The 25,228-nt window shown below is 34.6% G+C and overlaps 1 protein-coding gene across 7 annotated transcripts in view; it reads left to right on the top strand.

Annotated features, from left to right (window-relative positions):
- DOP1B (DOP1 leucine zipper like protein B) overlaps window positions 1-25,228 on the top strand; it is a 139,457-nt gene that overhangs the window by 97,326 nt on the left and 16,903 nt on the right. For all 7 annotated transcript variants that reach the window (XR_012488000.1, XM_074300597.1, XM_074300592.1 and 4 more), the window contains 9 exons: window positions 1,897-2,011; window positions 5,491-5,679; window positions 8,302-8,418; window positions 11,394-11,528; window positions 15,250-15,305; window positions 17,028-17,132; window positions 17,240-17,306; window positions 18,550-18,694; window positions 24,503-24,585. Coding sequence is in view for 6 of the 7 variants with exons in the window: in XM_074300597.1 (XP_074156698.1) it covers window positions 1,897-2,011; window positions 5,491-5,679; window positions 8,302-8,418; window positions 11,394-11,528; window positions 15,250-15,305; window positions 17,028-17,132; window positions 17,240-17,306; window positions 18,550-18,694; window positions 24,503-24,585 (1,012 nt within the window). In the remaining variant the exon portion in view is untranslated. The remainder of the gene's footprint in view (window positions 1-1,896; window positions 2,012-5,490; window positions 5,680-8,301; window positions 8,419-11,393; window positions 11,529-15,249; window positions 15,306-17,027; window positions 17,133-17,239; window positions 17,307-18,549; window positions 18,695-24,502; window positions 24,586-25,228) is intronic.

The raw sequence follows: 25,228 nt of genomic DNA, 5'->3' as shown, positions 1-25,228 counted from the left end.
TCACTTAATCCCAATTGCCTCAGAAAAAGAAAGGAAGAAAGAAAGAAAGAAAGAAAGAAAGAAAGAAAGAAAGAAAGAAAGAAAGAAAGAAAGGAAGGAAGGAAGGAAGGAAGGAAGGAAGGAAGGAAGGAAGGAAGGAAGGAAGGAAGGAAGGAAGGAAGGAAGGAAGGAAGGAAGGAAGGAAGGAAGGAAGGAAGGAAGGAAGGAAGGAAGGAAGGAAGGAAGGAAGGAAGGAAGGAAGGAAGGAAGGAAGGAAGGAGAAAGAAAGCGAGAAAGAGAGAGAGAGAAAGAAAGAGAATGTAGTTGAAATACTGCTTTAATATATATGATTAATTATTACTGTCAAAGAAGATTATACTGTGTCTGAATTCTAATCTTCTTATTTACTAAGTGCTATGACTGATAACAAATCAATTATAATAGATTATTATTTATCTGTAGGATAAGAATAAAAGTTAAAATGTCTTTAATGAAATCATTGAGAAAAGGAAAATAATTTTAAATTATTTTATAAAAGACATTTTAAATGATTTTCATTTGTATAACCCTTTGAGGTTTGCAAAGAACTTGGATCATTACAATCTTTTGAGGTGGGTATTATATTTATATATAGTTGTTGAAGCATTTAGGGTTAAGTGACTTGACCAAGGTCACACAGCTAGTATGTATTAAGTGTCTGAGTTCATATTTTAATTCAGGTCCTCCTGACTCCAGGGCTGGTGCTCTATCTACTATACCACCTAGCTACCCCCTATAGATATTATTTATCCTAATTTTATAAATGAGGAAACTGATCCTCTGAAGGCAAAGTGTGACTTGCTTGTAATCTCATGCTTAGTAAATGTCTAGAGAAGATCAGACATTTCTGATGACTTTTTTTTTTTTTTTAATCTAAATCTCTTCACTCTGCCATTCTACCTATCAAAATGCTTATATAATAGTTGAGTGGCCTACGAATTTAAGACCTGTTGAACAGACCAAGTAGACTTGCTGCCATGAGTACTGTAACGTGCTCTCTTGGCAGTTACAATTACTAGTCTGTCCTAGACCCACCAGAGTACCTTTGACCACTGTGCTTAACAGTGTCAACTCTACCCGGCTCGCCTCCTCTGAGGCCTTCAAAGGTCTCTGGCCACAATCTCTTGAATCTATAGCTTAATAACCGGTAGCGCACTCAAGAACAGCCACGTGTAATCTTAAAAGCCTTTATTATACCTACTCACATTATGCCCTGACTGATGCCCTGACTTGTTGGTTCCCGAGTGAACACCTGGTCAGAAGACCCACGTGTTCACTACCAAAATCCTTACCTCTTTTGGCTATCCATCTCGGCTTGGCCACCCAGGCAAGGAAGCCACGGTGAAGAACGCCAGGTTAAAGAGAGCGACTGCTGCCTGCAGTGGGCTTACATAGGGCCTGTGAGGTCACACACACAGCCAATCAGCGAGAGAGTCACCCATTACGAAGCTATCTCAAAATGGACAGGATCCCACCTACAAGGCAGTCCTAATATCCACAGAAATTACTTCCGGGCCTCAATGATGCGCTGTGGCGCAGCCCATTTAAAGGGCCCTTACAGAGTACCACCCCTACTCTTTTTGAATCAGAGGAAGGGAAATGAGAGATGGAAAGGTGGTGAAGAGGACAAGGAGAGTTGAAATAGCAGACTAAGAAACAATAATGTCCCACTATCTTTTAAGAATATCAAGATCTTGAGGTAAATTCAATTTAATATTTATTCAATTTACTAGTTATTTTTAAATTATTCATGATGTGATTTTGTCTATATGTTATTTTTACTATATACTTTTAAAAAATCAATTCAAAACATAACATATAAATGAATCTCCGAAGATATTGTGGAATCTTACAATTATGTATCACCTTTTCTTCAAGCACGTCCTGTAAGAGGGAGAACATTTCTCCAGATTATCCACTCACTCTCTTGGAAGGTCTAACCACTATTAGTCATTTCTGCCTCCTGGAACAACAACCCAGCCAAACAAAAATGGTAACTATTTTGTCTACATTCAAGAAGCAGTTTGTGATACTTTGTTTTTTCTGAATTGCATTATGTCTGTGTTTCAGAAAAGTAGCAGCATTTTTTTTTTTTGGTTTAGAGCTATGATTTATATTTATATCTTTATGCTGCAATGCCTGATACATAGTAGACAATAAATAATTGAGGCATTTTGTTTACTCATCTTTAGAGGTGACTAAGCAAAAGCTATTTGACTAATAATACATGTATGTAACTACTAATATACATAACTAGTAAAATTATATGTGTATGTGTGTGTATATATATATATATATGTATATATATATATATATGTATATATATAGTTACTGGTCTTTCAATAGCCAAGTAAGGTAATCCGTGTATTATTGTTATTTATTTTATTTTGTTTTGAGGGTGGGATTTTTTTTTGAGACAATCAGGATTAACTGATTTGTTCAGGGTCACACAGCCAGTAAGTGTCTGAGGTCAGATTTATTTGAGTTCCTCTGACTCCAAGAATAGTGTCGTATCCACTGTGCCACCTAGCTACCCTGTTACTCTTATTTTACAAAAGAGAAAACTAAAGATCAAAGATATTACATTATTTCCCTCCATTATCCCACAGTTAGTAAATAAACTCTAGAAGCAGGATTTAGAATCAGGTCCAATGCACTTTCTACTATAGCATTTTGCCTCTGTGTCCTAAAGATGTGTAATTCCTTCATCAGGTAATGGATTAGACTAGATGATGTCTAAAGAGTGTTTTACTCTAAGATTCTGTGTTTCTATGTCCTTGTCTAGCATTCAGGATTTTTAAAAAATTATTAACAGTGTTTTTATTTATGCCTACAAAAGAAAACTAAGATGATATTAAAAGACAATTTACAAACTAAGAATAGTGAACATTACAGATCTATGAATCTTTCAAGTCAGGTCTTAATGCAACAAGAATGTGTTTGGAGACTAATAGAGTCATGAACAAAAGCATAAGAAGCCACTGACCTTTCATTTAGAGAAGTCCAGACAATGAATAGTCAGGGAAGGGTCAGAAGTAACTCACAATTCCACATTAAGTCCCTTCCCTCAAAAGGATTTCAATGATACAAGTAGCATTCAGTTTTATAAATCATATGAAATTAAGAATAAAAAATCATGTGTTTAATTGTGACTAATTTTAAAATGTATATTCATCAGTGAGAGGCAATGTGACAGACTGGAAAGAGAATAGACTTTGAAGCCAAGAAGACCCTGAGCAAGTAATTTACCCACTCAGTGTTCTAGATCACTGACATGAAACTCAGATAGAAATGGGGGCCACTAATTCTTCCATAAAGATCCCTGCAGGTCATATCATGACTTAGTTTTTAAAATGCAATATTGTCCATGTTTTATTGTATTTTTTTGTTGTTAAATATTTCGTTACATTTTAATCTGATTTGGTTGTACTCAATAGTATTGGCCAGTAGTATGTTTCTCACTTCTATGTTTAAGAAACTTTCTCAGACTATAAATTCATATTCAGTAGTCAGTAAACATTATTAAATGATCACTATGTATCAGACACTGCAGTAAGTGCTGAGGATACAAAAAAAGAAAAAAGCAGTCCTGCCCTCAAGGACTTCAATCTAATAGGAAAATACGTACACAAAAGGAAGCCGAGGATGGGAAACTACTAGAAGAGAGAATGGAAGTGCCAGGGGATTCCCCCATTTAGAGGCATGAACCATGTAGAATTTCAGTTCAATCGTTGTTCAGTTGTGTCCAACTCTTCGTGACCTTTTAGAGTTTTCTTGGCAAATATATTGGAGAGGTTTTGCCATGTCCTTCTCCAACTTATTTTACAGATGAGGAAACAGGGTTAAGTGATTTGTCTGGGTTAAGGATAAATAAAGTTAACTGGAAAAGTTTAGGTCCTCTGTAAAGGGAGGCCTTGGGAGTAGTTAATTTCTCCCTCCCTTCTTCCTTTCTTTCCTCCTTCCTTCCCTCAAAAGAGAGAAATAACTGAAGATGCTGATGAGGTATTGAGTATCAAAGTTGAGTTAATTTCCAAGACGATGAAATTCCCAATGATGAGTTTATCCTGGAGAAGGCACAATGCTGTGGAACTGAAACCAAACAGCAACTGATGGAAAATAATGCAGAAAAAAATTGCAGAGAAAGCACTGACCTATATTGATTTAAAAAAAAAAAAAAGAATTTCCTCATCTGGCAATCCTATATACCAATGAAATCACTTTTTGGTCCCTATCTTGTATATTCATCTGTCTTAATACTTACTCCCAATAAGGATCATAGATTTAGAGCTGGAAAGAGTCTTAAATATCCCCTTTAATCCCTTCATTTTATTGATAAAGAAACAGAAGCTCAAAGAAATTAAGGCACTATCCCAGAGTTAGGTAAGTAGAAAGTAGCTGATCAGGTCTTTGAACTCTAGTATTGTGATTACAAATCTATTGCCTTCATTTCATCATGCAGCCTCCCATTTGAGAGAAAAAAATCCTCTCTCTCAAACAGAATGGGAAGAAAAGAAATAATTGCACATGCTTCAATACCAAAATAAAAAGAAGCCTGCCTATACCATTTATATTACATTTCAAAAGTGAATAAATTATTTTCAGATAAAGTATCTGAAATATAATTTCAGATATTGATTTTAGGTATCAATATTATATAGAAATATGGGTCAATTGTTTTCAGGGAAAGGAGAACTATTGTCCAGTGTAACAAACAGATTATTTTAATTTTAGCCAGTCATTTTGTGAATTTTATAAATTCATGTTTAATTCAACAAATATTTATGTTAAGACAGAAAGTGTCTCAAAGATGAGGAGAACAGATGTCAGCAAGGTATATGACCCTTTTTTGTTTCATTGTCCCATGGGAAGCACACAGGTGGTGACTCAGACATATAGTATCAAGTCCACAAATCCAGAACTACTCAGTGCTGAAGTTTATATTGAACCTTTAGACAAAGTTGACCTAGGACTAATAGGGACTAAAGGGGTAAGGCTCTGCCCAGCTCCTATTCTCAATAAAATTCTTCCTGGTTGCCATTACATTTCTTCTCTTTGACCTAGAAATTGCCCTTCTTTTACCACTCCCATGAGCCATCCAATTACCAACAACCGGAACTATGCTCGTCCTATCATTTTCCCTAATTATTCTACTTACAAGTGGCCTAGCATGTTGTGGGTCATTGGAATGACAAGAAGGGGGAGAGGGAGCTTGGAAGCCCCTGGAAATGTGCCACAGCAAGCAAAAAGATGGAGGGAGATGGGACTGGATGTGCCAACTGTTTAAGCCTTTCCTGGGTCAAACCAAACAAATATGTCATTAAGTATCTTCAATACACAAGGAGCAATGGATAAAAGAGGAAAAAAATAAAATTTTCTCCATCCTGAAAAAACATATCTACTGGGAAGGGTCTCTGGGTGAAGATGTAATGGTGATACTTTATAATATATATGTATATGATTTTTGCTTTTTAGTCAGCTTCTATAAGTGACCCTATCAACTTGAGAAATGCCAAGAATGCCATATTGGAAGAATTGCCTCGAATTGTTAACACCATGTCACTTCTATGGAGTGTAATTAGAAAAGAAGAAACCCAAAAAAGACAAGCTGATTTCTTTGGATCTTTAAAAGGATCATCTTTAGTTTACTTTAAAGCTACCAAAGTAAGAAACACTTCCAGATGTTGGTCCTCTTCTTTCTTCTCTCTCTTGCTTTATTGTTTTTCTCCCTCTTTAAAAAAAAAAATAATTAAAAGTTCTGAATTAGAATTAAGCCAATGATCAAGACTTATTCTCCCCAAGTTTGTGTAGTAAATATTCCACTGAGCCAGTAGAAGGAGCAATTTGACATAACAGCTAGTGACAGCCCACATTTCTTGTCCTTCTACCCCACTTTACTTCTTTGACCCCACCCATTCCTACCTTTAAAAGTCAATCCAGGCTACTCCCAACCTCATGTATGCTTTGAAAAGTCATGTGGAATTGAGAAAGTAAGAGTAGAGAGAAAAACAATCACCTCAAAAAAGGGGATGCCACATTTTATGAAAGTGATACTAATGAGGGAAAGGAAAGGGAACCCTGTTTGCCGGCGCATAGATAGTAAGATAATCCCATGAGGCGCAGTGTCCCCTGTAAATGAATTTACAGGCCCGAAAACCTAGGTTGATAAATAAAAGGTTTATTGTAGAAATTTGGAAGTAAAGTTCAGTTAGAAAGGCGCCAGGGCCAGAAGTGGCCGCTGGGCGGGCAGGAACCCTTACATGGCTGGAAGGATACCATATGTTGGCTGGGAGGGCTCCTGCCAAGAGGGCTCCGGTGTGGCCCTTTTTATACCTAGAAGATGATGGGCAGTACCCCTAAGTTCTCGGTGGGCTTTTCAGTTAGCTCAGATCAGGTGAGGGCTGGGGGAAGCTGAGCTGATAGTGGGGCTGGGCCCTGATATTCAAAGGGTGCCTTTGACCAGGATTTGTGAATCAAGGTCAGCCATGGGTTGGGCAATTAGAAAGGAATCTTAAAGGGACCTCAATCCCCATCAATACTGTTGGGATCATTAGCACAAGTATTGGGAGAGTTGCTGAATCCCAACCCTAGCCTCAGACTGCAACATGGAATGTTGTATTCCTTTTTTTTTCTCTGCAGCTTCTGTGTGGAAAGTCTGAAACCTTTTTTCATGGCTATAGAAATGTTTTAAGCATTTAACTTGTCTTTATAAACACTGTCAAATACAGGCCTTTGCCAGGCTGGTCATTGATGTTGCTCAATCATTTTTCAATCATGTCCAATTCTTCATGATCCCATTTGGGGTTTTCTTAGTGAACATACTTGGAGGGATTTGCCATTTCCTTCTGCAGTTTATTTTATAGATGAGAAAACTGAGGCAAACAGGGATACACAACTTGTAACTTAGGGTTACAGCTAGTAAGTGCCTGAGGTCATATTTGAATTCAGGAAGCTGAATCTTCCTGATTCTAGTTACTCTATCTATTGAGCCACCTAACTGTTTGGATGTACTTATTACAAATAGACTTGGGAGGAAGTAGTTGAGGGGCAGTTATTTCCATGGAAGTGAGAGCAACAGTACCATGACAATAGGAGTGCCTGAACAATGCAGCTCACCAATTCATTCCATTCTACCCCTGCTGGTTATTCTTTGCCTAGCTGGATTTCTGGGTATAAATCCTCCTCTGTTCTGGGAATTTATATCAAACAATCTAATTCTCTCTAATTTTTTTTTTTTTTTTGCTTTGAGTTATTAATGCTTTGGCCAAACATTGTCACATTTTTTCTTTCTCTTCCTCCCCTTCTTCACCTCTAAGGATCTTATACATATCCTGTAAACTACTTCTGCCTGGACTAACTTTTAAATGGATCTCTAACACACCCCCTTCCCTCAGTCCTGAGAGTATGTCCCATATTTGCTGTTCAGTGTTATTATTGTCTTTCTAATTTCCCCAAGAGACTTACTCACTTCATTCAGGACTCAATGTATTTCTGTAGTTATGTTAAAACTTCACTAGCAGCCCTTTTCTTTGATTAGGTCTTAGGCTTTCAAGGACCAATTCCCTTGAGCAAGAAATTCTAAAAAGAAAATATTTTTATCTAAAGGATAGTTAGTAAGCAGTCTCCATTAACTTTATGAAGTTGCATTATTCCTTTTTAACTTCCTCGGTAAGATGTTGAGTTACTTTTGAATGAATCCGTTTAAACAAATATTAACATTGTGATTATGTCAATATACAATTCAGAGGACTCTAGACTTTCTAGGTGCATAGACCAAATTTTCATCATTCCATGTTACAGGAAGTCAAGAAGCTTATGCAACTGTTATAATGCTTCATATTATTAAGTTTGAGATGAACATAACTAAATCAAATTATCACAAAGAATATCACAATTCAGTTATGTAATGTGCAGTCCTATACAAAAATCTTCAGAAAAACTGGAATCAAAGTTTGAGTTCACATAGATCTCCTTCAAGTGGGCTTAGTCATTCTGAGTCTCCCTGGCTATGTCTTGTAAATTGAGAAAAGACCTATTGGAAATGTTCTGTTCTCTTTCATGTTGCCCCTCTGACTTAAACAAAAGTTCACAGAACTGTTGGACAGATAGTCCAGTTTTAATTTTCAGCATTATCTTCAGGGCTCTGATTTTAAAGGTAGAGAGGAGACTGAACTGAGTTTCTCAACAATCTCTTATATTTGAAGCAATTCAGTGATAGAAAATTTAAAAAAAATTCACAAGATAATTTAGCATGATTTACTATATAATAATATTTTTATTTTCTAGACAATAAGACAAAAAATTTTAGATTTCTTAAACCCTCTGGGAATTCAGCTTGGTGTCCAATTAACAGCAGCAGTTGCAACAGTGTGGAGCAGAAAAAAAGTCAAGCATCATAGTAAGGTAAAGCTAAATAACTCATTAAAGAGGTAATATCAAAAATCTTATCTGTTCCCTAATTGATGAGTGGTCAAAGGATATGAACAGACAATTTCCAGATAAAGAAATTAAAGCCATCTATAGTCATATGAAAAAATGCTCTGAATTGTGATTAATTTAGAGAAAGGCAAATTAAAACCATTCTGAAGTACCACTTCAAAACTGTTAGATTATCTAAGATGACAGAGAAAGATAATGATAAATTTTGGAAGGGATATGGGGAAACAAGGACACTAATGCATTGTTGATAGAGTTATGAACTGATCCAGCCATTCTGGAGAGCAATTGGAACTGTGCCCAAAGTCTGTAAATCTCTGTATATTCTTTGCTCTAGCAGTGACAGGACTGGGTTTGTATCCCAAAGAGATCACAAAAAGAGGGGAAAGAACCCACATGTGTAAAAATGTTTGTAGCAGCTCTTTTTGTGGTGGCAAGGAATTGAATAATTGAGGAGATGTTCATTAATTGAGAAATGGCTGAATAAATTATGGTATATGAATGTAATGAAATATTATTATTCTATAAGAAATGATGAACAAGCTGATTTTTTGGAAAGACTTGCATCATACACATTAATAGCAAGATTTTATGATGATCAACAATAATAGACTAAGTTCTTCTCAGAAATACAGTGATCCAAGACAATTCCATTAGACTTTGGATAGAAAAGGGCATCCACATCCAGAGAGAAAACCATGGAGACTGAATGTGGATCAAAACATAGTATTTTCGCCTTTTGTTGTTATTGTTTAGTTGTTATTTTCTTGTGGTTTTCCCTTTTGTTCTGCTTTTTCTTTCCCAAGATGACTTATATGGAAATATGTTTGGTCTGAAAGAAGTTCCATACAATGGAACTTTTGATGCTAGCTTTTTTCTTATTGATCATTATAATTAATTGTATTTTTATTCTACATGAACACATTTTCCTATAGAAAATCCTAAAGAAACATCTTGGTTCATGGAGATCTAACTTCAGAGCCCATAAGACTAGGTTCAAATCAATCAATTAATATTTATTAAGAACTTATCATATGTTAGGCACTGTGCTTACACTGAGAATACAAAAAGAGGCAAAAGAAATCTTTGCCCTTAAGGAACTCATAATCTAATAGGTGAGATAACAAACAAATATGTACAAACTAGCTATATTCAAGATATAGAGGAAATAATTAGAAGAGATAAGGCACTAGAATTAAAAGGTGTTGGGAAAGGCTTCACACTGAAGGTGTGTTTTAGCTGAGTAGCTGAGATTTAAAAAGAAGTCAAGGGAGACAAGAGGAAGAGATAGGGAGGAAAACTATTCTAGGCATAGAATAAGCTAGAAAAAATGCCAAAGAGATGGAGTATCATCTTTTTTGTCGAATAACAAGGAGCCCTATCAGTAAATGAAAGAATACATGAGGGAATAAGATATAAGAAAATAGAAAAGTTCAGAAGACATATTGAATGATAAAAAGATCAAGTGAGAATTTTTCAGGATGAGGGAGACTTGGGCAAGTATACAATAAGGAGGGAATGAGTAAACAGGAGATGATTGGAAAAGTGATACAGTGGGAATAAGAGAGGGAGCAGTCTGTTGGAAAAGATGGGAAGAAATGTGATTTCTGGTGCAGGGAGAGACTATCGGAGAGAATACAGGTAGAAAAGCTAAGAGTTACCTTTCATATCTGGAGAAAAATCACTTAAACTCTTAGTGTTTGGGCAACTATCTAAAACTATTTTTAAAAATTTTCATTTCCTTAATTTGGTGTTATTTTCAGATACATATTCCCTCTCTCCCAAGAAAAATGAAACCAATTAAAATATGAAAAATCATTCAAAATAAATTCCTACATTGACTATGTTCCCTCCCTCTTCCCCCACCTGCAAATATGTCTCAATCTGTATCTTGAGTCCCTCATCTGGAAGTTGGTTACTCTAGTAATATCTCAGATCTAGTCTCTGTCCCCATTTTTATAGTAGTAAAATTCTGAAACCATTCTCTGGAGAGAGAAATTGAAGATTAGGGAATAAGGGTTTGGAAGATACATTGACAGAACCTGGATGGTATATATCTATCAATAAGCAACATTAGCCAATCATTTTAGCCTTCAGATCAACTAATAATTAAAGGTGCTGTTCAACATGGAAAGATATATGGGTGGCAGTCCAATAGGAGCTCAGTCAGAGCTTCTGTCATAAAAAGTCAAAACAATCTACTATTGTCCCTTTGGAGTGTATGAACTTTAAAAAAATATTTTGATAACTATATTTCAGTTTAATTGATTTCCTTTTTAGTACTATATATTTTATTTTATATATTTCAAAACATTATTCTGCAATGAGGTCAATAGATTCACCAGATTGCCAAGAAGGTCCATGACACAAAAAAGTTTAAGAATCCCTGCTTGAAGGGAACTAAGCTTAAAACAATTGGTGAAGAAAATGAGATCCCTATAAAAAGAAACAAGTCATAAACTAGCCATATACATTTGCTTCAAGCAAATCAATCAGGATACATACAAATTATATGAGTAAAAGGTTTTCAAATTATATGTGTGACCTCCATTTAGTCCTCCAAAAACAATAAATGGTCATCATGTGAAAGAATAAGATCCAGAAGATCAATTACTGAGGCCATAAAGAAAACTACCTTTTTCATCTAGGAAGCTTTAATTGGATTTCATTAACACTATTACTTCTTTAATTTTCTATCATAAGAAGTGTTTCTTCCAATTGCACATGTTTAACCTATATTAGATTACTTGTTGTCCAGGGGGGGAAGGAGGGAAGAAGAAACATTTGGAACACAAGGTTATACAAAGGTGAATATTGAAAATTGTCTTTGTATGTATTTTGAAAAATAAAAATGTTTAAAAAAAGAAATTTTTCTTCCCTTCCCTTTTACTCTTTTCTTCTTTCTTTGGATATGTTTTGATACCTTTTGGATTTTATTACAGATTGTCCCTGTGGCAAGTACTTCTCAGTTAACTCTTGTAGATTTGATTTCTTCACTTAATTCATTGAAAACTGACACAATATTGTACTTAGTGAAAGAAGTTGTCAAGAAACCATCACAAATCAAAGGAGAAGAGGTAATGCATATGATACTAACACATTCTGAAGTCTGTCATCTCTGGAAACTTATTTTTAAATTTTCCTTAGCATAGAGCTCCATTTTATTTATAGTGAAACTTGGACAAGTTAATTATCCTGCATTTTTAAAAAATGTCCAAAGTAGAAATGTCTTTTGTCTGAATTTCATGTCTTTTTAGAACCATGTGTGAAAGTTATTTAATGTAACAGTGTTTCTATTATTCAAAGTACTGAAATTCCTAAATGTGATAGTGTTGTGAAAATATTTCATTACTTATCATTTTAGTTTTTCTATATTCTTATTTGTTCCTCCCCCCTCCATACACTATGTAAATAATGTATTTTACTTATGGAATGTAACATGCCCTCCTAGCAGTTACTATTACCAGTCTGTCCTAGGCCCAACAGAGTACCTTTGACCACTGACCTTTACAGTGTCAACTCTACCCGGCTCGCCTCCTCTGAAGCCTTCAAAGGTCTCTGGCCACAATTTTTTGAATCTATAGTTTAATAACCAGTAGCTCACTCAAGAACAGCCATGTGTAATCTTAAAAGCCTTTATTATACCTACTCACATAATGCCCTGACTTAATGCCCTGACTTGTCAGCTCCCTAGTGAACACCTGGTCTGAAGACCCATGTGTTCTCTACCAAACTCCTTACCTCTCTGCTATCCATCAGCTTGGCTCAGCTAGGGAGCCAGGTTAAAGAGAGCAACTGCTGTCTGTAGTGGGCTTATAAAGGGCCTGTGAGGTCACATGCACAGCCAACCAGCCAGAGAGCCGTCACCCATGACAAAGCTATCTCAATATGGCCAGGATCCCACCCACAGGGCAGTCCTATATCCACAGAGATTACTTCTGGGCCACACAATCTCCTGTTGCGCTGTGGTGCCATTTAAAGGACCCTTACAATTCCCTTCTCTTGTTTTGCGGGAACTGTATCCTTACAATGGAAATTTATAAATTCCAATCAAAGTAATGCAATAAACCCTGAGAATTTTCACTTCATTCTTACAATTAAGTCTTAAACTAAGTCTTAAATCTGTTGCCTAACATTTTTCTCCTTATGGCTTCTAATTAAGCTAAAGTTTGCATAAATCATGAAAGTATTATGAGAGCACAGAATAGAATACCTGAGTATGTGTGAGCTGTCCTTCATATTAAAAACTAATTTTTTACAGAAGCATGAATCTACTTCAATTTTGAAACAATCTTTTATCCTCAGATTTTTTGTGGGTATTTGTTATTGTTGTTTTTTGGCACTTGAGCTTAAGTGACTTGCCTAGCTGTCATATAGCTAAAGTGTTAAAGTGTCTGAGGCTGGAGGTGAACTGAGATCCTCCTGACTACAGGGATAGTATTCTTGCTGTGCCCCTCCTCTCAGTTGTTAAGATACTTCATTATTCATTGAAAACTGGTTTACTCCTGAAAGCACATACTTCAGTCTTTGCAAAATCTTCTAAAACTGGCAGCTCCTTCTTCCAGTCCTCAGACAACAGGAATCTACATATTCTGTGTTCCACATTGCCACTTCTGTTCTCAGCCACCTGGCTTTCTTTAAAGTTCACTTCACCTAAGTGCTTAATCTTTCTGAATTCTTGATGCTGTTTACTGACCTCTAGATTTAATGAGTCCAATATCTGCCTCATAAAATCTTTCTGTACCCTAACAACTGCCCTTGTTCTTAATTACTTTAATATGAGTATTGATGCCTTTGAATACACTGACTATCAACTTCAATTCCTTTAATCACCTTTTTCACATTACCTTAGATACTTCGAATTCACTGTAACCTCAACCTGTTTCATCCTTCACTGATCACTCTTGTTATCCTTTCTTATTCCTAAATTTCTTTCCATTCTCATCACAACTGGTCCCTCAATAATTTACTATTCACCTAATTTACCATATTTGTTCTAGTCTTAACTTCACAGTCTTGATTGTAATTGAATCTATAATTCAATAATTCATCAAAGTATCATCTTCTCTTAGAACCTATGCAATCTTGTTTTTCCAATGTTTACACTCTGCTTATCCTCAACCCCAAGTTGTTTTAATCTGCTGTCTTTTTTAGTTTGTCTTCCTTTAAAGCTAGAGAAACTGAGGCAGGATAGAGATTAGAGAGTATTTAATAATTTATTAAATGGAGAGATTTACTGGGACCAAATGGATCCATGGTTTAGTCCCAGGGCTGAATGAGACTATCGACTCCAAGAATCCAGCAGTGAATGTCAGATACAAGATTCTTTTATAGGATAACAAGACTGATGATATAATGGGGGAGGTACCTGGATGGTACCTATCCAGGGAGGCACCTAGGATGAGGATGACATAATAGAGGCAGGCATCTAGGATGACATAATGGAGGGGGAGGTACTAGAGAGGCTCCTGATATTCTAATGATGTCTAAAAAGGATAAAGACCCTTATTTATCCCATCAAACATTAAGATGGAATGATTATAGCCTGAGATCTAAGATATAAGACCTTTATCCTAAAATTAAGAGGGAATGGTTATAACCTGAGGCAGAGTAACTGAATAGGACAATTAGGAAAACTAGGTCAGGATATTAAAAGAGAACTGTAGCACAACATTCCTAACCCCTAAATGTTACAAGAATAAATCATGAGAAACCATGGTTTCCCAATACAAATTCACCTAACTTCAAACAGCTTTCTTTCCTATATGACAATCTTTCATTTACCTCTGACTGTTCCTTTTCCACAGCAGCTATTTCAAAACCCTTCCCAAGCCTACCTGCTACTTTCAGCAAGTGACCTTTCCTTCTTTATGGGGGGACCTCCACTCTGGCAAGATGGAATATTTATATTACAGGCATAGCAGGATACAGGCATTAGAAGAATAATACGATCTCTGTATAGTAAACATTGAGAATATTGCAAAACCATAATGATCTAGACAAAGAGCTCACAGTGTTTTTCCTTTGCTCCTAAAATAAAATACAAGATCTTCAACCTAACATTCCAGAGTCTTCACAATTTAAATTTAACATGAATTTGTATCCACATTTCATATGTCCTCATTGCAGATTTGGGAATGTTGCCTGAAACCAGCAATTTAATTCTCATCTCATTTTATTCTAGCTTTCCCTCATGCCAGAAAAATATTCCTTCCTAAACTCTGAATCTTTCTCTTCCTTCAGTCCTCAACTCATATTCTAACTCCTCAGTAAAGACTTACCTAACTTCTTCATCCTCCCACCCAGCCCAGTTATTAAGCTTCTCTCCCACTCCAAATCACCTGACATTTATTTGCATAATGTATTGTTGTTGTTCAGTCATTCAGTCCTATCTAACTCTTTTTGACCCCATGGACTGTGGCATTTCACTGTCTCTCAAAGTCTGTCCAAGTTCATATTCATCCTTCCCATGATACCAGCTATCCATTTTGTCCTTTGCCATTTTCTTTTTCTTTTATCTCCAGTCTAGGAAATTTCCATCTAGGAAAATGAAGCCAATCAGGTTGTGTGGTTGAAGGAAGTAGTGTCAGGGCCAGGGAAACTAGATCAAGAAACTAATGTTCTACCACATACATAGTATAGATGCTTAATATACATTAATTAAATTCAGTTATGAAATGATAAAGTATGATTTTTCTTATTTAACAAGATATGTGGATATCATATTTCTTGTATTTGAAAATTGCTTTTTTCTTAATTTTCTAATGAATAACAGTAATTTTTTGTGTTTATTTTCAGAAATCATCTCTAGTAGATATCCCAGTGTTGCATTTCAGCTACACTTACCTTCAAAGGTAATTGAATGTGGTTTTTTTTTTCCTTTGTTTGTGTAATTTTCTTGATCAAGTATTCCCAAATCACAGATTCTATTATTCTAAAACCTAGTAGTAAATGTCTTTATTTTTAAATTTAGAGTCTTGATTTAGAGATTATCCAATATCTCCATTGTTTCTCTAAGCCTAGACAAAACAGAGGATTTGATTTTTCATTTATTAGAGTTTTAGGCTGCTATTTTCGTGGTATATGCACACAGGCAGTATTTATTATGAGGCCTGGCCTAATTTAATGGAACATTTTTTATTATAACTTTTATTTACAAAACATATGCATGGGTGATTTTTCAACATTAACCCTTGTAAAACCTTCTGTTCCAACTTTTCCCCTCCTTCCCCCCATCCCCTCCCCTAGAGGGCAGGTAGTCCAGTACATGGAACATTTTTTTTTTTTTCCCTGAGGCTGGGAGTTAAGTGACTTGCCCACAGTCACACAGCTAGAAAGTGTTAAGTGTCTGAGACCAGATTTGAACTCAGGTCCTCCTGAATTCAGGGCTGGTGCTCTATCCACTGCGCCACCTAGCTGCCCGGAACATTTTTTTTTTAAAGGAACATAAAGGAACAGTGACTGAAGGTGCTTTATAGGAAATTCTTTCCAATTCTATTATTATATGGAAAAGGAAAAAGACCAAATAGATTAAATAAAAGGTCTTAAATGGATAATCACAAAAGATGACTTGCAAATGCTTATTAGAAATGCTACTTAGAAGAATAGGAAAAAAAAAGATTAGTTTTTATTATAAAGTTTTATTTACGTAAGCCTTCCCAACATCAAATAAATAAAGTCCCTTGTAAGTACTATATTAAATATCAGTTATTATTTTATGTGAACTTCAACTTTGATTTGTGGTTATAAAAATATTAGAAAAAAAGGCACATTCAGTTCAGAGAAAGTACTTAATGCAGGATCTACAGATTTCCTTCATCTATCAAAAAAAAAACTTTTAAAAAAGAATCTATTTAAAAAAAAAAACTTTGCTTAGGCAAAGTGCTGAGAGCAGTGTTATGAATAACTAATTAATATTTGCTGAATTAAAATGAAACATATACTGATACCATGCAAATTACAGATCTTGAGAAGTTTACTTGATTCCTTATACTTGCTATTCCTATCTCAAATCTCTCCCCATTTCAGGCTATCCATTCAAAAACCTAATGTTTGGCCACATTGAAAGAGACATGATTTTCAGTAATATGGACATGATAATATCACTATTTTCAGTTCTGAGCACTTCAGTTTAAGGATTTTGGTAATCTGAAGAATATCCAGAGGAGAGGAACTCAGGAAGGATCTTGAGTTCATGTCATATGAAGATTATTTGAGGGAACTGGAAGTGATTACCCTGGATTACCCTGGAGAAGAAAAAATCCACAGGGGACAAAGTACTTGTTCTTGGTATTTAAAGGATTTGTTATATGAAAGAAGGATTACAGTTGTATTAACTGGCATTGGAGATCAGTGTTAGGAGCAGTGGGAAGGAGTTGCAAAGAGTTCAATTTAAGCTTGATAATGACGTCCTCCTCCATGCAATTCTTTGAGTTGAGGCCAGAAGACTATATTTGTCAGTTATACAGTAATGGATTCTTTTAGTGTATTAATTAGACTAAATGGTCACTGAGATTAATTCCTTCTAACTCTTAAATTCTGTGAATTCTGTTACATTGTGATTTTTTTTTTAACAGGCTCCCTATCTCAGTTCTACAGGAAAACTTCCCTTCGTTATTAGGAGTATTAAAGGAATCTGTACAATTGAACCTAGCACCACCTGGATACTTTCTGCTCCTCAGGTATCAAATCAGGACAGTTAAGTTGCCATGGTATTTCTCTCTGGGGGATATTTCATACCAGCAAAAATATTTATGTTGTTGACCTGGAGTGAATTGTTTTTCAATAGTATGCTCAATGATTTTGTGACAAGAACGCCTAACCTGGAAAGCAAGAAGGACCAAAAAGACCTTCAGGTATGTGTATGAAAAACTTAGCCAACTACTAGTTTAGATGCTCTTTGCTGTCATTTACAGATTACCAGAGTATCTCATGAAATGTAGTGTTCTCATGGGCAAAAACCTATCTCAAAAAATGTATCCTCTTAATTTTAATTTCCTCTGTTACTTTTAATTATGACAGAAAATAGATTCATTGGAAAGCATGTAATCCAGTGTATCATTACAAAAAGCACTTGCCTTTGAGGATGGCATATAATGTTTCATGTGGATTCAGCTATCTGATATGAAATATTTTAGGTAGAATGATAATTTTATCTCCCAGGATAATAATTTTAGATTGCAAGGAAAGAGAAAAAAAATAAGCATTTTCATAGCATCTATTATGTGCCAGGCACTGTGGTAAGCACTTTTACAAATTTACAAATGTGATCTCATTAAATTATTACAACAACCCTACAAGGTAGTTGCTATTATTATTCCCACTTTACAGTTGAAGAAAGTGAGGCTGAGAGAGGCTTAGTGAGTTTTCCAGGGCTACACAGCTAGTAAGTGTCTAAGACTGAATTTGAACTCACCTCTACCTGATTCACTGTACTTCCAGATGCTTCTAATCAGATCAGAGAGATAAGTGAAATTATATACCATAAATAATTTGCAGATGTTTTCATTTATGTTTCTAATTTTCCACCTCTGAAAGTTAATGTAAACAATGAAGGAAAGAAATCTTTCTCCAGAGGGAGTTTTTTAAGTCATTAAGCTTTAAATTTTCTACTAATTATTCCATTAAAAATTAAACTGAGTAATATAAATGTTAGCTTTTTGTTGCTTTATTAATATACCAAATATTCTTGATGACTTCTTGGTCATAAATTCAGATCAACAATATGTTATCATTATATTATCAGATACTTTTTATGCGTGAAACAGTGTATTCCATCCTTACTGTTCCAGTTTTCTATGCCATGATTTTCTCCTAAGCTTTATTTTGACTTAAAAAAAAAATAATTTGGTAGTTGCATCTTCCCATCTACACATTTATTTAGTTTTGCTTTCTATATACTTTGTATGAAAAGTATATTATCTACAAAAAGCCAGAGTTTTCAAGAAGTTTTAGAAACAATTATCTTCAAAAAATAATATAAAATTCAGTTGCTAAAGTACTGATATGACTACTCTGATATGATTAACTAATTTGGACACGCAAGTTTTTTTGCCAGTGATTTATCCTTTACTTACATTTCCACTGCTTACTTTTCAGGACATCACCCAAAAAGTTCTGGAAGCTGTAGGAAATATAGCTGGTTCTTCTTTGGAACAAACAAGTTGGCTAAGCAGAAATTTGGAAGTAAAAGCCCAGCCTCAGATCTCTTTAGATGAATGTGATGCTGAAGAAGATTTGCATGGTAGGTACATAGAGGATCCATCCATATATCATTTTACTAAACAGATTAATTATGAGTATTCTTTATCTACAAACAAAGCCTTAAGCAGAATCACAGATATTCCATAAGCTTTACTAGAATTCCTTAAAGAAATGAGGCAAGAATTGAAAATGAAATGAGAGTTCAAACAAAGGAACTGTTTCATAGAGAACTTATAAAAAATCTTAATCAAATAACAGATTTCTTGGAAATTAGATTGGACCAAGCAGAAATTAATAATTCCATGAGACAACAAGGAATACTAGAATAAAATCAGATTCTGAAAAAAAAAAAAAGTTGCAAGATATTTCATATCAAAAACATCTGACATGAAAAAACAAGTCAAAGTAAAGATAATCTAAGAATTAGCAGACTCCCTAAAAACTATGACCATAAAAAAATGTAGATACAGTATTTTAAGAAATGATCAATGAAAACTTCCCAGACCTATTAGAACTAGGGGAAAAAAGTGAAAATAGAAAGAACCTATGTTGAACCTTAAGGGAAAAAAAAAAAAATCAACCTGAAAACTTCCAGGAACAGCATAGACAAAATGTAGGTATCCAAAACAAAAAAGCAAAAAACAACAACAACAAAAAAAAACACACAAAAAAAAAAAAAACCTTCAAGCAAACAAAAAGAGGAACAAGTATAAGGGAAAGGAGAGAGATTATAGGGATACATTATTCCAAAAGGGAGAAGATGAAAGCTTAAAAAGAAAAATAATTTAATTGGCAAACTAAGTATAATACTGGGGGAGGAGTAATAGACTTTTAATGATGATGATGATCCTGATGAAAAGACAAATGTTTAGGGTTGTTTTGAAATGCAAACATGAAGAGAAAACTTGAAAGGTTAAGTACATTTACATTTAAGCCATTGGAAAGGATTATGATTGCAATTGTGTTAGAAGAAACAAGTATCCCCTCAGAATGTCTACAAGGATCAAAAAGGCTTATAGACAAGTAGGTGGCACAGTATTGAGCCTAAAATTGAGAGGACGTTGGTAATAATCCAGCCTCAGACATTTATTAGCTGTGTGTAGGACTCTGGGCAAATCACTTAACCTGTTTGCTTCAGGGATGGTGAGGATCAGATGAGGTAATATTTGTAAAATTCTTACCACAGAACCTGGTACCTAATAGACACTATATAAATGCTTATTCTTATTCCCTTCCCTTTAGATAGGAACTAAATCTATTGTGATGATCTTAAGAGAAGGAAAATACAAATATACTATTGAAGGGAGGAAATTGACTTCATAGAAGAAATTTATTGGGATCCCTTCTTTTACTATTTTTGCAAATAGTGTGCAATATTCTGATTAATGGTTCTTTGTTTATTAGAATTCAACTTCTAAATCCATCTTATGCTGGATTTTTTTTTTCTTTAAGATTTCATTTATGGTTTGTTAAATTTCTTTTTCTGATGTTGACTTATTTAAATCTTCTATTTCTTATTCTGTTAATTTAGAAAGTTAATATTTGTGTATGTGTTTATTTCATTTCAACTATGAGTTTTATTGGCACATAATAGGATAAAATAGTTTCTACAATTATCTTTTACTTCTTATTCATTTGTTATGAGTTGTACTTTTTCACCAAATGTGTGTGTGTGTCTGTATCTGTGTCTGTTTTCTACTATCATTTGACCAGTTCAGATGGATGTGAAGTTCAGGTAATTTTCACTCTCAAATGCTTCTTCCTTGATTTAGACATGTATTTGTGTACCCTGATTACATAAGTTAGCCATCCTTCCTCCCCCTTTTCCTCAAGAATATCCTTTACTCCTCTTTTTAATATTATCAAAACATAACAAAACCACTCTGCTTCTGTCTTATTTTACTTCTTCTGTGATTCTTCATGACACTATTGGTCTGATAGGACATTTATGTCATTATTTTCCCCTAACCCCTTTAGAATGTTCATCCATCTAAAGTCCACTCTAATTGCTCACTTTTATCTACCTTTTTATGGTTTTTATTGATTCTAGTATTTGAAGTTTTTATTTAGTTTAGTTTTTTTTTTTCATTTGAAATGCTTAGAAGTCTTCTTTTTTCATTAAAGATATATATTTTTTTTCTTCTGAATGCTCAGTTTTTCTATATAAATTATTTTTGCTTGTGACCTATATGTTTTGACTATAGGAATATTATGTTCCATGAATTACACTTCTTTTTCAGCAGTAGATACTGAAATCTTGTGTTATCCTGACTATGTTTCCTCATTAGTTAAACTCTGACTGCTTGCAGCATATATTTTTTTAATGTGACTTGGATTTGGCCTTTAATTTTCCCAGAAGTTTTTATTTTGAAATTTCTTTTGGGGTATAAATTCTTCACTTTGCCCTCTGGACACTTTTCTTTCATACATTATTGACATATGATTTCTAGGTTCTTTTTTTTTTTTTTTTTTTCTTTTTGGACATGGCTTTCCAGTAATCCAAGGTTTTAAATTATCACTTCTTAATCTGTTTTCTAGTTGAGATGTCTTTCATATGAAATACCTTATCCTTTTTTCCCAAACTTTTCAACCTTTTGAATCTTAATTACTGTTTCATAGAGTCCTTAACTTCTATGACCTATTCACTTTTTCAGGGAATGTTTTACTAGGATAAAGATTTTTATATGTTTTTGTGCTAAAGTGGCAATTCTCTTACTAAATTTATTTCACACCTTTTGTTTCTTTTTACAACTCTTTTCTACAGCCCTCTCATTTTTTTCTTAACATCATTTTAATTTTCTTTTCTTCTAGGAATTAAAATTGGCCAAGCTCTGCTTGCAAGTGGTATTTTAGAGTTATTCTCTTCTGGGTTTGTGTTTTGGGTATCCCTGACATATTAGTTCTTTACCTTTTTTCTTTAATAATTTTTCCAGCCTTACTTCCTGAATTGGATTTTTCTTTTTTTTACTAGGCTTTGTGTATTTTGGGAAGGAAGAAGTCTGTGCCTCAGTCCTCTGTGTCTGGGTTCTGTCTCTGAAATCTTTTCTCTTCTTGAGAGTCTCAAAACTACACGCCCTCATTCATTCCCAGGGTTTGGCTTCAAGTTCCCTTTTCCTGTTTTAGGGAGACATAGCCCTTTTCTGTTCTTAATGTCTGGATTCTAAATCCATTCCTGGTTTAGAACAATATGGTAAGCCCCTTCCAACTCCTGGGAAGCTGACTCTGAGATCTCAGTCCTCCCAGACCTGGTCACTTGCCTATACATTGTGATCTTGTGATGGAAAATTGATCCACTGTGGTTTTTTCTTTGATTTCTGATCACTTTTTCATATGACACCCATGGAAGAACATTGAAGAGTTGTTGGGAAAGTTGAGCTTCACAGCTGTTTTCTATTCCATATTGATTGATCTCTAAGGTGCTTTTATAATTAAGCTGATAGTTTAAAGTATCATGATGCAATGGAAAGAACTCTTCTTTGAAATTGAGAGACCTGCATTTTTATTTCTTTTTGATTTGATTTTTCTTGTGCAACAAGATAATTATATAAATATGTATGTATATATTGGATTTAATATATATTTTTACCATGTTTAACATATATTGAATTACTTGCTATCTAGGGGAGGTGATGTGGGAAAGGGGGGAAATTATGAAATAAGGTTTTGCAAGAATTAATGTTGAAAAATTATCCATGCACACCTTTTGAAAATTAAAAAAGCTTTAATAAAATAAAAAAGTTAAAAAAAAAAAAAGAAATTGAGAAACCTAGATTCAGATCTATTTACCACCTATGTGACCTTGGACTTAGCATTCAACCTTATGCCTCAGATTCTTCATTTATAAAATAAAGGGGTTATATTTAATCTCAAATTTCAACCACAAATCTATGGCCTTATGATCCTATCTATGTCTTGCTAAGTAAATATGACATTTTAAAACTTAATTGGAGCCATAGTTTTGTTGGTTTGGATACTCCCTATCCTGATGCATACATATGGCAGTAACTATATAGTTACTATTTTTAATATTAAATATATTTTTGTACATTTTTAATATTAAATGTGATGTTTTTAATATCAAATATTGGACATAAAATAAGATAGAATTCAGTGAAACTATGTGATTAACAAAACAAAAGGCAAAACATTTTCTATGATCTTTAAAACTTCTCAGACTTCTCCAAAATAAGGACTATACATAAAAAATAAGCAATTTCAGCTTTCTCTCTGGTCTAAGACACAAAAACCCCAAAGAGGTAACAAATGAATTAACTAACAGCAGAGAATATCAATCCTTCTGCTCACTCAACACCTCTTCCTTTCCCTACCATGTGGGCAAGGTTACATAAGCTGATCTGTGGGCTTGTAACAGAACACAACTCTACCACTCCCTTCTCCCAATGTAGTTGGGAGTATAGCAGTAGTCTGTGCTGCCATAGTACTCATCTAGAGAACTGAGGAATAGAGGGAACTGGGGTAGGGTGCGAGCTGTGTGTGTGTGTGTGTGTGTGTGTGTGTGTGTGTGTGTGTGTGTGTGTGTGTGTGAGAGAGAGAGAGAGAGAGAGAGAGAGAGAGAGAGAGAGAGAGAGAGAGAGAGAGAGAGAGAGAGAGAGAGAGAGAGAGAGAGAGAGAGAAGAGAGACAGATAAACAGACAGACTCCTCTAAGCCTGAAGTTGTTTGGAGCAGAAGCCGAGATTGGTGAAATGTGAATTGCTTAATAGGAGAGGAGGCTAAGAAGTCTTTGAGGGAAATTACACTTAAAAGGAAAGGAGTCAGAAAATGAGCAATAGAGATATATAAGATGGGAAAAGGCTCAAATCACCAAAGATTTTAGGGAAAAGAAAACTCAAAGATTTTTATAAAAAAATATACCAACAAGGTTAAAATATGTTAAGATAACATGCAGATTATCTTGCAGATTCATTTAAAAAATTAGGGCATCTAAATAATAAATGTTACAAGACAAAATAAAATGACTTCTAGAATCTATGGATTCCTAAAAGAGAATGGAACCATAATAGGATGTTGCTGAATAATTTAAAAGAGAAATAAAATTTGTGGAACCAGTATATATGATCTATACAGCAGAAAGAATTGACAGAATAGGAAACTTGAATCTACACTGGCATGTCTCATAAAAGAAACAAAGGAGAGATGTTTGAATGCAAATATATAAAAGCTAAAGACAATTTAGAAAAAGAGAAGTAAAAAAAAAAAAAGTAACATTAAACAAAAACATGATTTCCATGATGATATCCAAGATATCCAAAGCATAATGATCATGAAGACACAACTTAGAGATTCTTTCAAAAGAACACAATAAGTCTAAAGGATTAAACACCATAATGAAACATAAGAAAACTACTCATTTTGTTTGTTGAACACAGAAAACAAAGTGCCAACTGAAAGAAACCACAGGTTGTCTTTGAGTTTTCTTTTCCCTAAAATCTTTGATGATTTGAGCCTTTTCCCATCTTATATATCTCTATTGCTCATTTTCTGACTCCTTTCCTTTTAAGTGTAATTTCCCTCAAAGACTTCTTAGCCTCCTCTCCTATTAAGCAAAATGGCATGTTTCTCCCAATTAAAGTTTTTAAACACATAGTCTTAGAGTTGAAAATTACCTCAGAGTGTCCCAACCTATGCTGGTAATACATGTTCCTTTAAGTAAATATGAAAAAGCAAGCCTTAAACTTTAATTGCCTCATTCCATCTGTCAGAAAGCATTCAGATTTTGAGGATGTAAAAAGATTTCAACTTAATTCAAGCTCATATGGTATTTTCTGGACAACAAAGTCATGATATATATTCTAAATTAAAGTAAAAATGATTTTTTTTTATGTATAGATGCAACAGCAGCACCCTCTTCAATGGTATCTGCATCTGCCCCTTCAGTATACAGTGTGCATGCTCTCTCACTCCTCGCAGAGGTAAAAATATTTGATTTCATAGTATGGATCTTTGTTTTAGAGAAAGGTAATACTGATTTCTATAAGTCAAAGGTTACCAAGTTAATTTAGCCATAGAATGCTTTGGAACAATTGTTGAAACCTTTAAAATGATTGCCTGTACTATGGAATACTCCCAGAATAAAGGGAGAAAATTTTGGAACAGACTAGAGGGAACAGGGGACTTTGTGAAGGAAAATATTAGAGAATAAGTAGATCTGCAATTTGAGGTAGATGAGGATCAAACTATGATGTGAGGGACACCAGAATAAGACTTTATTGTACAAAGGATATAACTCTCTCGAATTTGTGACAATAGAGGCAGCATAGTAGAATGGAGTGAGCACTTATTTTCTGGAGTCAGAGGACATGAGTTCAAACCTCCCCTCAAACAATCCTTACTCTGACATTGGAAAAGTTAGCCTCCCTGGGCCTCAGTTTCATATTTGTAAAATGAGAAGGTTGAGCCAGAATGCTTCTATGTCTCTGTTAGCTCATTGATTTATATAATTAAAAGGAAAAGCTGCCAACTCTAAGTCTATGATCCTTAAAAAATCCTAACACTAGGTTTGGCACTCACTATAGCATGGGAATAGTTGTTTACAGCCAATGCCATGATCATTTT

This window comes from Sminthopsis crassicaudata, chromosome 3 (genome assembly GCF_048593235.1).
Source record: "Sminthopsis crassicaudata isolate SCR6 chromosome 3, ASM4859323v1, whole genome shotgun sequence".
In the NCBI taxonomy this organism is placed as follows: Eukaryota; Metazoa; Chordata; class Mammalia; order Dasyuromorphia; family Dasyuridae; genus Sminthopsis; species Sminthopsis crassicaudata.
The sequence above is the reverse complement of the archived record's forward strand: the minus strand, read 5'-3'. Positions and strand labels throughout refer to the sequence as shown.